The following is an 11,555-nucleotide window of genomic DNA, read 5'->3' on the forward strand; positions in this document are numbered from 1 at the left end:
GAGACAGGACAAAAAGCAGTAGCAGGGCAGATAGATAAGGGAGAGGAGCAGAAAAGCGTCCGCCTTCACCGAGAGCCGGAAGAGAGAGTTTCTGATGCGTTGTCGTTGCAGCGTCTAAAGTAGATCCATTATTTTGTTGTTGACGTCAGCCGTCAGTTCGGGGCCCCTCTCAGCTCTCGGGGCCCCCTTCAGCTCGGCGACCCCCTACTATAAACTACCTAGTGACAGTTTGGAAAGGGCCCCGTGAGGGGGTTTCTGATGCGTTGTCGTTGCAACGTCTAAAGTAGGTCCATTGGTTTGTTGTTGCATGAGGTGTGATGTGTTGTGCCCCCTGTGGTGTGTTGTGGTCCAGCCTCCCATCAGCCCCTGCTGCTGCCCCCTGGGTGAGAGTGGGGGGGTCGGGGGGCCCCTCCTCCCCCCTCTCACACGTCTCACCTGTCTCACCCCCCCTCACCATGTCCCCCCCTCTCTCTTGCAGATTAAGGTGGTGAAGGCCTTCCGGAGCTCCCTGTTCGAGCTGGAGTCTCCTCAGTCCCGCAGCTCCATCCACAACTTCACCGTCCACCCCGAGTACGTGCCGCAGTCGGAGGAGGAGGCCATGGGCCTGGACGAGGGGGGGGACGAGGAGGGGGCCGACGCCCCCCAGGACGGGGGGGCCGACCCCCCCGAGGAGCCGCCCTGCTCCCTCCCCCTCGCCGCCCAGTCATCCATCTGAGCTCCATCACCACCGACTGTCGGGGAGGAGGGAGGGATGGGGCAGACTGCTCACCCATCACCCCCCATCACCCCCCCACCATCACCCCTCCATCACCCCTCCATCACCCCCATCAGCTGACGGAGGTCCTGCCTGAGTCACCTCCACCCCTCCATCATCCCTCCATCAGCCCCACCACTTTATTTTAACTTGATGTTCCTGAGAAGCTTCTGAAGGACTGACAGCAGCTCCTCCTTCCCTCCTCTATCCTCCTCCTCTTCATTCCTCCTCCATCCCTCCATCCCTCCCTCTTCTCCAAACCTCCATCCCTCCCTCCATCTCTTATTCCTCCATCCCTCCTCCATCCTTCGCTCCATCCCTCCTCCTCTCCTCCTCCATCCCTCCATCCATCCCTCGCTCCACCCCCCCGGATGTAAATACGCTTCGCCCCCCCGTCGCCCCCCAGGATTTAAAGTCTCTCTCTCTTAGATGTCGACGTCTCCGTAGTTTCTTTACTGAATGTTGTTGCTGGTTTGATTCCTGAACGTCTCGTGAGCGTGACACTACACCGCCCCCCTCTGCCCCCCCTCGTGTCTGCTGCTCCGTCGTCGTGTTGCATGTTGAAGGACCGAACGTTTACCCCCCCGACCCGGCGGCGTGGTTCCTGCCCCCCCGTCTCCCCGTAACAGGCTGCATCGGTCCGTCGGTCTGTCCACTTCCTGTCTGAGGAGACCGGACCCCCGACCCGCCGGGGGGGGTGGGGAGCCTTCCTCGCTCCCCCCCCAGCAGCCGCCGGCCGACCCGCCTGAAGTGATACTACTGCCATGCCCCCCCCGTCACGATGAGTTGATCTTCTCCCCTCTGAGAAGCTTTTTCTACGTCCTCAGAGCCATATTTTATAGGGTGTTGTTTTCTGCCATTGTCGTGGAGGCCCCGCCCCCCACGCTGACCCCGCCCCCTTTCCTCCAGACGCGACCAAAAGGAAAATAAGTTCTGTTGTCACTGCCGACCCGAGTCCCCGAACCTCTACGATGTTTACATGAGGAGCGGCCCGCCGGTCGCACACCCTTGGCTAGCCGTTAGCACGCCGGTCGCCCACTGCCTGCCCTCGGCCCGCCCCTGGCTAGCTGTTAGCATGCTGGTCGCCCACCCTTGGCTCGTCGCTGGCCTGCCCTCGGCCCGCCACTAGCTTGCCGTTAGCACGCCGGTCGCCCGCCCTCGGCCCGCCAGTCACCCGCCCCCGGCTAGCCGCTAGCACGCCGGTCGCTCGCACTCGGCCGGTCGCTGGCCCGCCACAAGCTTGCCGTTAGCACGCCGGTCGACCCCCCTTGGCCCGCCCCCGGCTAGCCCTCGGCCCGTCGCTGGCCCGCTACTAGCTTGCCGCTAGCACGTCAGTCGCCTGCCCTTGGCTCGTCGCTGGCCCGCTACTAGCTTGCCATTAGCACGCTGGTCGCCTGCCCTTGGCCCGTCGCTGGCCCGCTACTAATTTGCCGGTCGCCCGCCCCCGGCTAGCCGCTAGCGCGCCGCCGGCCCGGCCCGCTCCTCTGATCCGCCTCCCCTCATCCCTTTCTTTCCCCCCCCGCGGTTCCGACTACGTGGAGGATCTCTCTTGCATGGTTTTCATATAAAATTCAATGTTTTGCTCATTTTTTTACGATTCTTCTGTATTTTTATATTAAGTACTTTTTAATATTTTGGAGATATATGAATCTAAGTGTGAGGCTGCAGCGTGGTGACGGTGCCGTACGTGAATGAGGAGAATCTGCCGTGGACTCTTTTTACAGCTCTGATATTTATGCCACGTGTGTCGTCATGGTAACCTGATGTTGGGCTCGGAAACCTGCAGCTACGCTTTACTTCCTGTTGGCCACCTAGCGCCCCCACCCCCCCTCTCCTGCCCCCCCGAAGACGTGCGATTACTTTATTGTGCCGCGCCACATGTGATTGATCCGACTACATTGGGCAGCAAATGCAGTTCGAATGCAGAAACTGTGTCAAACATTAAATGGGAGTTTGATTATTTATCATTTGGGTTTGTTGTACTTTGGAGCTTCTGACCGGTTTCTGTCCTCGGATGAGAACCGACTCTCAGCTGGAGGAGAGTCCGAGCTCGGGTCCCGCTACAGGCCCCGCCTCCCTGTAAGCCCCGCCTCCCTGGAGATGTGAGCAGAAGCCCCGCCTCTAAACGGTCCTGCTCCGTGATGGAACAGAGCGGGACAGAAACACAAAGAGATTTCAACCAAAAAGGGCTGAACCACTTTTAAACTGGTCTAAACAGGTCTGGACCAGGTTTGAACTGGTCTTGACCATGTTTTGAACTGGTTTAAACTGGTGTGGACCACTTTAAACTGGTTTGAACTGGTCTGGACCAGGTTTGAACTGGTATAAAATGGTTTGAACTGGTTTAAACTGGTTTGGACAGAGTTTGAACTGGTCTGAATCACGTTTGAACTGGTTTAAACTGGTCTTGACCAGGTTTGAACTGGTCTGGACTGGATTTGAACTGGTTTAAACTGGTCTAGACCACGTTTGAACTGGTTTAAACTGGTCTGGACCACGTTTGAACTGGTTTAAACTGGTCTGGACCACGTTTGAACTGCTGTGGACCACTTTAAACTGGTTTGAACTGGTCTGGACCAGGTTTGAACTTGTCTGGACCGGGTTTGAACTGGTTTTAAATGGTTTGAACTGGTTTGGACCAGGTTTGAACTGGTTTAAACTGGTCTTGACCAAAGTTTGAACTGGTCTGGACTGGGTTTGAACTGGTTTAAACTGGTCTGGACCAGGTTTGAACTGGTCGGGCCATGTTTGAACTGGTTTAAACGGGTCTGGACCGTGTTTGAACTGGTTTGAACGGGTCTACGTGAGGGACCCTGACCTCTGAAGGTTTGATTGGTTTTGGGTCTAATGAACCAGAAGGATTTAATTTTAGTTTCTTTAACATCTAAGTGCATGTTTACATACTGTGGGCGTCGTCTGACTAGGTCGACGCCCCTCAGTCAGTCGTGGAGGCGGAGCCTGAGGCGGGACACAGCTGAACAGGAAGTGTGAGAGGCCAATCAGCCAATCAGCAGCCAGCATAGCTTTAACCATGTTCTGCCAAAGTGGTTTTCTGTTGTTTCCATGACAACCCCCATTCCCCCGACACGCTCGGGGTCAAAGGTCGCCGAGGCTCCGGAGGTCGGAGGTCGCTGCAGCCTCCCATCAGACCCGACGCGGCGCCGGAACCCGGTTCTGGTGTCTGGACTTGAGAAACCTCCCTCAGGACTTCCTGCCGCCCCTCCGGAGCCCCCACCCCCCACCGGAGACCCTCGCCATCCTCCGAACGGACTGAGACGCCCGGCTTGGAGGTCGGGAGCTCCTGGATCTGTATTCAGGAAAATCGGTTCCCGCCGAACTTCACCGCTAAAGAGACTTGAGAGGTTTTGTTTCCGTGACGACGGCTCTGGGCGTCGCCGTTCTTTTTGTACAAACATGATATCACCTATGTGGCATGCATGACGTTATTTACAGAGTCTGGTGGTCCGAAGCAATATGTTCCGAGCCGGCGCGAGTGGTGCGCCCGGCCCGTCGTGTTCCGTGTAGCCTCAAGCCGCCGCCGCCGCTCGAAAAGAGAGGACAGAAAACCTCAACCTGCATCTGGAAACTAGCTGTTCGCTGTCCGTGTTCCGTGTTCCGTGTTCTGCATGTTCTGGTAGGAATGACCCGCACCCCCGGACTGGACCCCCTCCCTCCCGACGAAGCCACGCCCCCCAGACTGGACCCGCCCCCCCGACGAAGCCACGCCCCCAAACACTGCCAGGTGGGACGCACTGAGGAAACGACCCTACTCATCCTCCCCCTGAATGCACCGCCCACCTGATCCCCAGAGGCCCCGCCCCCATCATCAGCAATTAAACTGGTTTGAACTGGTCTGGACCACGTTTGAACTGGTTTAAACTGGTCAGGACCAGGTTTGAACTGGTCTGAATCACGTTTGAACTGGTTTAAACTGGTCTTGACCGGGTTTGAACTGGTTTAAACTGATCAGGACTGGGTTTGAACTGGTCTGGACCAGGTTTGAACTGGTTTAAACTGGTCTAGACCGGGTTTGAACTGGTTTAAACTGGTCTTGACCGGGTTTGAACTGGTTTAAACTGGTCTTGACCGGGTTTGAACTGGTTTAAACTGATCAGGACTGGGTTTGAACTGGTCTGGACCAGGTTTGAACTGGTTTAAACTGGTCTAGACCGGGTTTGAACTGGTTTAAACTGGTCAGGACCAGGTTTGAACTGGTCTGAATCACGTTTGAACTGGTTTAAACTGGTCTTGACCGGGTTTGAACTGGTTTAAACTGGTCTTGACCGGGTTTGAACTGGTTTAAACTGATCAGGACTGGGTTTGAACTGGTCTGGACCAGGTTTGAACTGGTTTAAACTGGTCTAGACCGGGTTTGAACTGGTTTAAACTGGTCTAGACCGGGTTTGAACTGGTCTGAATCACGTTTGAACTGGGTTTAAACTGGTCTGAATCACATCAATGGGCGTTTGATCCCCCGAGGCCCCGCCCTCGTCATCGTCAGTGAGTGTGTGTGTGTGTGTGTGTGTGTGTGTGTGTGTGTGTGTGTGTGTGTGTGTGTGTGTGTGTGTGTGTGTGTGTGTGTGTGTGTGTGTGTGTGTGTGTGTGTGTATATGTGTGTGTGTGTATATGTGTGTGTTCAGTGTTTCCTCAGTGTGCTTCACCTTCTCCCTCCATCGTCTCTTGTTTGCTTCTATCTATGCAACAGAACCTCCAGACCACGCCCCCTAGACCACGCCCCATGTCATACAGACCACGCCCCCTGTCACCCAGACCGCCCCTCAGGCCACGCCCACCCCGCTCGTCCTCTTGAGCGACTTTCAGCTCTTCGTGCAGACAGAACCACGTGCACGCTCCTGTCTGTCAGTGTGTGTGTGTGTGTGACGGCTGCGCACGTCTCCTTGACTTTTGTAGATATGATCATGTGACCCGGTCTTCGTGTTGTCTGAACTCACCTGAACAAAAGATGATAATCAACAACTGAGTCATAGTTGTTTCATAAATATATAAATATATATATATATAATATATATAAATATCTACAAATCTATATACATAAATAAAGCCATTGGAGTTTGAAATAAACGTGTGTCCGTGTGTGATTCTTTCTCTGAAGCTGAGGACGCAGTACCGCCGCTGGCCGCCTGGGGGCGCCATGAGGAATGCGCATCAAGGTTCAAGGTTCACTTAATAGGGCTTGGTCGCCAAGTTGCATTCTGGGACGCGGCGGCCATGTTGGCAGCGTTGTGAGTGTAAACCATGGATGTATTATAGAACTGGATGGAAGACCAAAAATGGCCGCCCATTCATTTCAATGCATTTTGCTCAGCCAGCCTATGTGCCGAAAACATTTCTGACTTCCGGGGTTACTTCCGCGTACACGGGCCCATAGAGCATGCGCAGTTGAGTCACCTCCCATCATGCTCTGGGGCCTCCCATCATGCCCCGGGGCAATGACGCGAGTATTAATATAATATGTATTAATATAATATATTAATTCATGTATATTATTACATGTATAGTATTACATATATTATTAATGTATTAATATAATATAATTACATAATATATATTAATATAATATATCCGTGGAATGCACGGACACGGCTGTGACGTCAGCCGTGACGTCACGCCCAGAAAGAGACTTTTCTTTGACTTTTCTGGCCGTTATAAAACATTTTTGACGGATATAAAGTCCATGACTTAAAAATATAGAATACAAAGATTAGTAATTGCCGGTGATTACAGCTGGAGGTGTCCTGTGAACAGTTTTAGAGGCTTCTCTTTTACTATTGCGGTCTATGGGAAAAAAGCTTTCTGGGCCCCATGGGATTTTTTGTTGCAGTACCGCTGCTGGACACTGGGGGAAACCGGCGTGCCTTCTGAGCGCGAGATTCGGGGGCTGGTGTAAACAAACAGCAGTGTAGTAGCACCAAGTGAACAGACGGAACGCAAAAAAAACATGTTAAAATGCCGGAAAGGAACTGTAATTTACTGGGATACCTTAAACAAGGAAGCCAGGGAGCAGTATATGGAGAAAATAATGATTATTAACGGTTTGGGTTCATATGAAATCCCTATCAAAGAGTGGAGCTCCGATGAGGATTTACTGCTGCAGTTCTGCACAACCCACGTCTCCGGCTACCTTGTTTAGGAGTGTTTGGCAGCTGCTTTGGTAAATGTTTGACTCGCCATGTGTTTCAATAAATTAGTATAATAGTACAACATACAGTACATGTTTTGTATTACTCTTACTTTTTTCTTTTCTTTTTTTGACCGCTATATTATGCGGAAGAGGCTCCGAGGCGTGAGCAATATTTCTGTTTTCCTCGTGGGATTATTTTTTTCCTCTGCAGCTACAAATAGAGTTAATATTTTTTCCTCATCAAACTAGTTTTATCTGAAGATTGGAGTTAATTGCACCGCAGAGAGCTGGCCAGCAACTGCGTTTAGCTGGAGAAGTGGGGAATAAAACCCTTGTGAATGATCCGACCCCGGTCTGTGTGTTTGTTTGTTTGGTTCTACCTCCGAGCAGGAAGGCGGTGAAAAGTTAAACCATTAGTGATCTTTTCCCCACGTCTGTTATCTGTGGAGCTGCCGCACCCCACAACACAGCAACGGGTTACCATGGTTACAGAATAACGGAAAGTAACTATTACAACTAAGACACAATGAAGAAGAAGCACGTCTGTACACAGTGGTCCGAAGAGCAGATCAGGTAGCTTCCAAAATGGCGGCTCCGCCAAGTGATGACGTCAAGACCATAGACATGTCTCCTCCTCCTTCCATGGAGCTGCTGCGATACGTCAACGTCGCCACCATATTAGATGTGGCAAGACTGCGATGTAAACTAATACAAGTAAATGGACTTATTTTCATAAAGCAGCTTTCTACAAAGAAATGTACGTTTTACGTCTCATTTATTCATTCACACACGCACTAATATACTTGGGAAACAGTTAGGTACCAAATATAATATATTTAATTTTCTCAGGTGGCAAAAATAAGAACTTTATTGATCCCACATAGGAGTAATTCATGTTATATCAGCTATAGAGAACAAGCTAGTGCCAAAAACAATATATATATCCCCCTAACAAAAATAAGAAAAATAGAGAAACATATTTTCTCATCAACAAAGCATATTTTACATAAACAGATTAAAAAATTTTCAAGTAACAAAATAACATATTTGAACAATTTTTCAGATTTTTTTCAGTTATTTTATAGTCTGAAAAATGGTTCAAATATGTTATTTTGTTATTAAAAAATGTTTTATTTGTTTTGTTGATGAGAACATTTTCCTGTTGATGGAAGGGACCCTTGAACTCACTTTGTTGTCACGCAGCAGCAGTAACTCAAACCAGAGAAAGAGGAGTAACTCTAGCCTGTTTCACAAAGAGAGGTAACTTAAGCTCTCGGTCAGTTACCGTAGTAACAGACGCTCTGAACCTAACCTGGTCGGGACCAGGTTTATTTCAGTGAACCTGGAGTTTCTCTCCGTCTCCTCCCTCAGTGGCGTCAATTCAGCCAATGGGTCTTTACGCGATACGCATCCGTTTTCTGCACCACGGACAGCAAGAGCAGAGTTAGAGAGCAGAAAAGGCTTATCTAACAAACGCAATTTAACTCGTTCACTTTATTCACGATGTCAGTGCAACAATATCACAGGGACATCCCAGTTTAACTTCAAACAGTTAAAGTCCAAATGCAAAAAGGAGAGGGAGAGTAAAAAAAAGATATATTAGATAAATATTTCCCTTAAACAGATGTATAAGAGGATTTATATCTTACTTTGAGATGAACTTGCATAATTAATCCATCAGTGGCTAACAGCCTCGTTAATATCTTCTGGACCCATCACTTGCCTTCTTTCTTTTTTTTTAATTGCGTGGTTGTCTGCTTCCTTTTCATTTTTGTAAGTTAGTAACACTGCAGAGCGCGTTAAAAACCAGATTGATAGAGACCACTGTCGTCAGGGACTCTGGGACATCCCATTTCAAGATATGAGGGGAGGGGGGTACAAGTGTTGGGAAAGATAATACCTACTGAAATCCAGGGCCGCCGCAAGGGGTGTGCGAACCGTGCGACCGCACGGGGCCTCGCGCTATGAGCCGTTTTTTTTTTTTTTTTTTTCAAATTTTTTTTTTTTTTCAATTTTTTTTTTTTTCGTTTTTTTCCCTTATAAATATCAACAGTCACGTTCCACTACAGACCTAAATGTGTATTAGTCTGTCGAGAGAACGAGACAGAATCAGGAAATTTTCATCAGGGGATGAAAAAAGAAAAAAAAAAAAATGGAAGAGTTTAATGCCTCTCTGAAAGGCACGTTTGATAAATTTGTTACAAAAATCACCGATCCGACCGGGGCAAGCCAAATGATGATGAGGCAGGGGAAGGTATCCAGTATTTTGCTAATTGGAGAGTTAAAATTGCGCATATAGACACCCGTTCCGACCCGGAAAAAACCCAAAAATTTTGCGCGCGCTCGCAACGCTCACGCTCGAGGGCCCCCCCCAGCCATTTCGCACAGGGCCTCGCAAATCTCCCAGGCGGCTCTGCTGAAATCCATCATGTTGTTCTGATATGCATTTGTAGTTATTTTATATGTATGAAGTAATAGAATAAATCAATACAAATAGACACAGAGTAATTCCATAAATGTATTTAAAAAAAAAAAAACATTTACATTCTCCCCTGAAGCCGAGGTGTGGCAGCTGCCGTACCCAATTGACGACCCTGATCTAAATGACAATAAAATTTCATTTTTTTTTCCAAAATATGCTCTCATACTCGCCATATGCACGTATTAACACTTCTAACTCCAGTGGCGTGAAGTATGTGGATCTTGAGATGCAAACTAATGTTTCCTCAAAGGGATTTTGTAAATTGAAAAGATAAATAAAGTTAAAAAGAAAAAAAAGAAAAAGTATGTCGCTCTTTTGTGTCGCCGGTTGCCATGGTGAATCCTTGTATCAGCGCTCTACTGATGCTGGCTTTTGATTTCCCTCACGCTCGCGCTTAACTTCAGGTGAAACTACTTAGAGTTGAGTAAATTACCTCAAATCCGCTGTTCTGGAACCGAAAACTCAGAGTTTCTGATCTCAGAGTAGATCAACTAAGAGTTCAGGATTAGACTCAGAGTTTGTTGAACCTGCTTTGTGAAACGGACCCCAGGTGTGTTCGTGACAGGCTTGTTGATGATGTGGATAATGCCGTTGGATGCCGGCAGGTCTGGCTGGATGATGGTGTAGAGCAGGGGTGTCCAACCCGCGGCTCGCGAGCCGCATGCAGCTCTTTGCCTGGGGTCATGCGGCTCTTGCGACTTTATTTGATGGTGCAGTGAAAGACAGACCCTTAGGAAGTGGTGGCAAAATATGCCGCTACTGGAATCGAACCTGCGTCGCTGTACAGGGGAAGGGTCACCTGCTTGAACTATACGGGCGCGCGTGCGCTCGTGTTGAATTTTGCATTTGTGATGCAAATAACTTGGAGGGAAAAAAATCCACTCTCAAAATGGCAGGGGGGGATGGTGTTTAGCAGCTGGAGTTAAAAAGCAGGGTAGCTTTGGGGACAAAAGTAGCTCTCCTTCTCTCAGTCCTGCAGGCGGTGCAGCAGAGGCGCTTCCTGGAGGGGAGCCACTGAAGTGCGGGGGGAAGTATGTGGGAGGGGTCATTGATGATTTTATCTGCCTGACTGAGGGCCTGTTGGTTGTAAACCACAGACAGAGTTCTGACCGGCAGGCCGGTGATTTTCGAGCACAATGATGCTGTGCTCTGCAGTCTGTTCCTGTTCTGGGTGCTGAGGGAGTGGAACCAGCAGGTCATGGAGAAGGTCATGATGCTTTCCAGGAAGGCATATTAGAAAGTCATCATGATGTGAGTGCTGACTCCAAAGGAGTTTAGTTTCCTGAGGAGGTACAGCCGTTGGTGACACTTCCTGAGAATCTCCTCTGTGTTGGCAGAGAATTTCAGGAGGTTGTCAAAGATGGTGCCCAGGTATTTGTACTCCTCGACTACCTCCACTGGCTTCCCGTGGATGGTGGTGGTGACTGCAGCAGCCAGATCCCTCTGTCTGCTGGAGAAGGTCACCACCATCTCTTTGGTCTTGCTGGGGTTTAGTTCCAGTTTGGAGCTGTCACACCACTCCACGAACTCCTGCAGAGCGGGTCCGTGGTGTTGTGAGGGGCCTGACAGCAGCGACAGGAGAACTGTGTCGTCAGCGTACTTGACCAGATGGCGGCTGGGCTGAGTGGCTCTGCAGTCATCGGTGTAGAGGATGAAAAGCAGGGGGGAGAGAACACAGCCCTGGGGGGAGCCGGTGGAGGTGGAGCAGAAGTCAGAGAGAAAGTTGTTGACCCGGACCCTCTGAGTCCTGTTGGTGAGAAAGTCCAGGATCCACAGAATTAACTTATCCTCCAGGTGAAAGAGGGAGGAAAGTTTAGTGGCCAGGAAATGGGGCTGCAGGGGTCCGGATGTGGACCTGAACTTCCTCTGACAAGAGGGATAGAGTTATAGGCGAAGGAACTGTCAGGTCTGGATCTGGTCCTTAGTGGTCAGTGTGGTTTTCTGTTTCAGAATTTGAGCTCCAGTTTTAATCACGTCACCAATGGTTTAGTGGATCAATGTTCTGCAACCTTTGAACACAGAAGCTGTAAAGATAAAATAATCAGTGATATGAAAAAGCTGGTTCACGCTGGAGTAGTCTTTTAAAGTGAGATAAGGCGCACACAAACACTGGAGTTTGCACTCCAACTCAACCAGGAAAGCGTCAGTCCTCATTGCTGACTGACGACGCCCTCAGA

General features: G+C 49.7%; 1 protein-coding gene across 4 annotated transcripts in view; it reads left to right on the forward strand.

Annotated features, from left to right (window-relative positions):
- Positions 1 to 2,721, forward strand: part of LOC133448242 (plasma membrane calcium-transporting ATPase 1-like) — a 96,919-nt gene extending 94,198 nt beyond the window's left edge. For 2 of the 4 annotated variants that reach the window (XM_061726587.1, XM_061726590.1), the window contains one exon: positions 479 to 2,721. In XM_061726587.1, coding sequence (XP_061582571.1) covers positions 479 to 715 — 237 coding nt within the window. In that variant the 3' untranslated portion in view covers positions 716 to 2,721. The remainder of the gene's footprint in view (positions 1 to 478) is intronic. The other 2 variants (XM_061726588.1, XM_061726591.1) reach the window with 1 other exon arrangement.
- Positions 2,722 to 11,555: the final 8,834 nt, after the last annotated feature.

Source organism: Cololabis saira, chromosome 8 (genome assembly GCF_033807715.1).
Source record: "Cololabis saira isolate AMF1-May2022 chromosome 8, fColSai1.1, whole genome shotgun sequence".
In the NCBI taxonomy this organism is placed as follows: domain Eukaryota; kingdom Metazoa; phylum Chordata; class Actinopteri; order Beloniformes; family Belonidae; genus Cololabis; species Cololabis saira.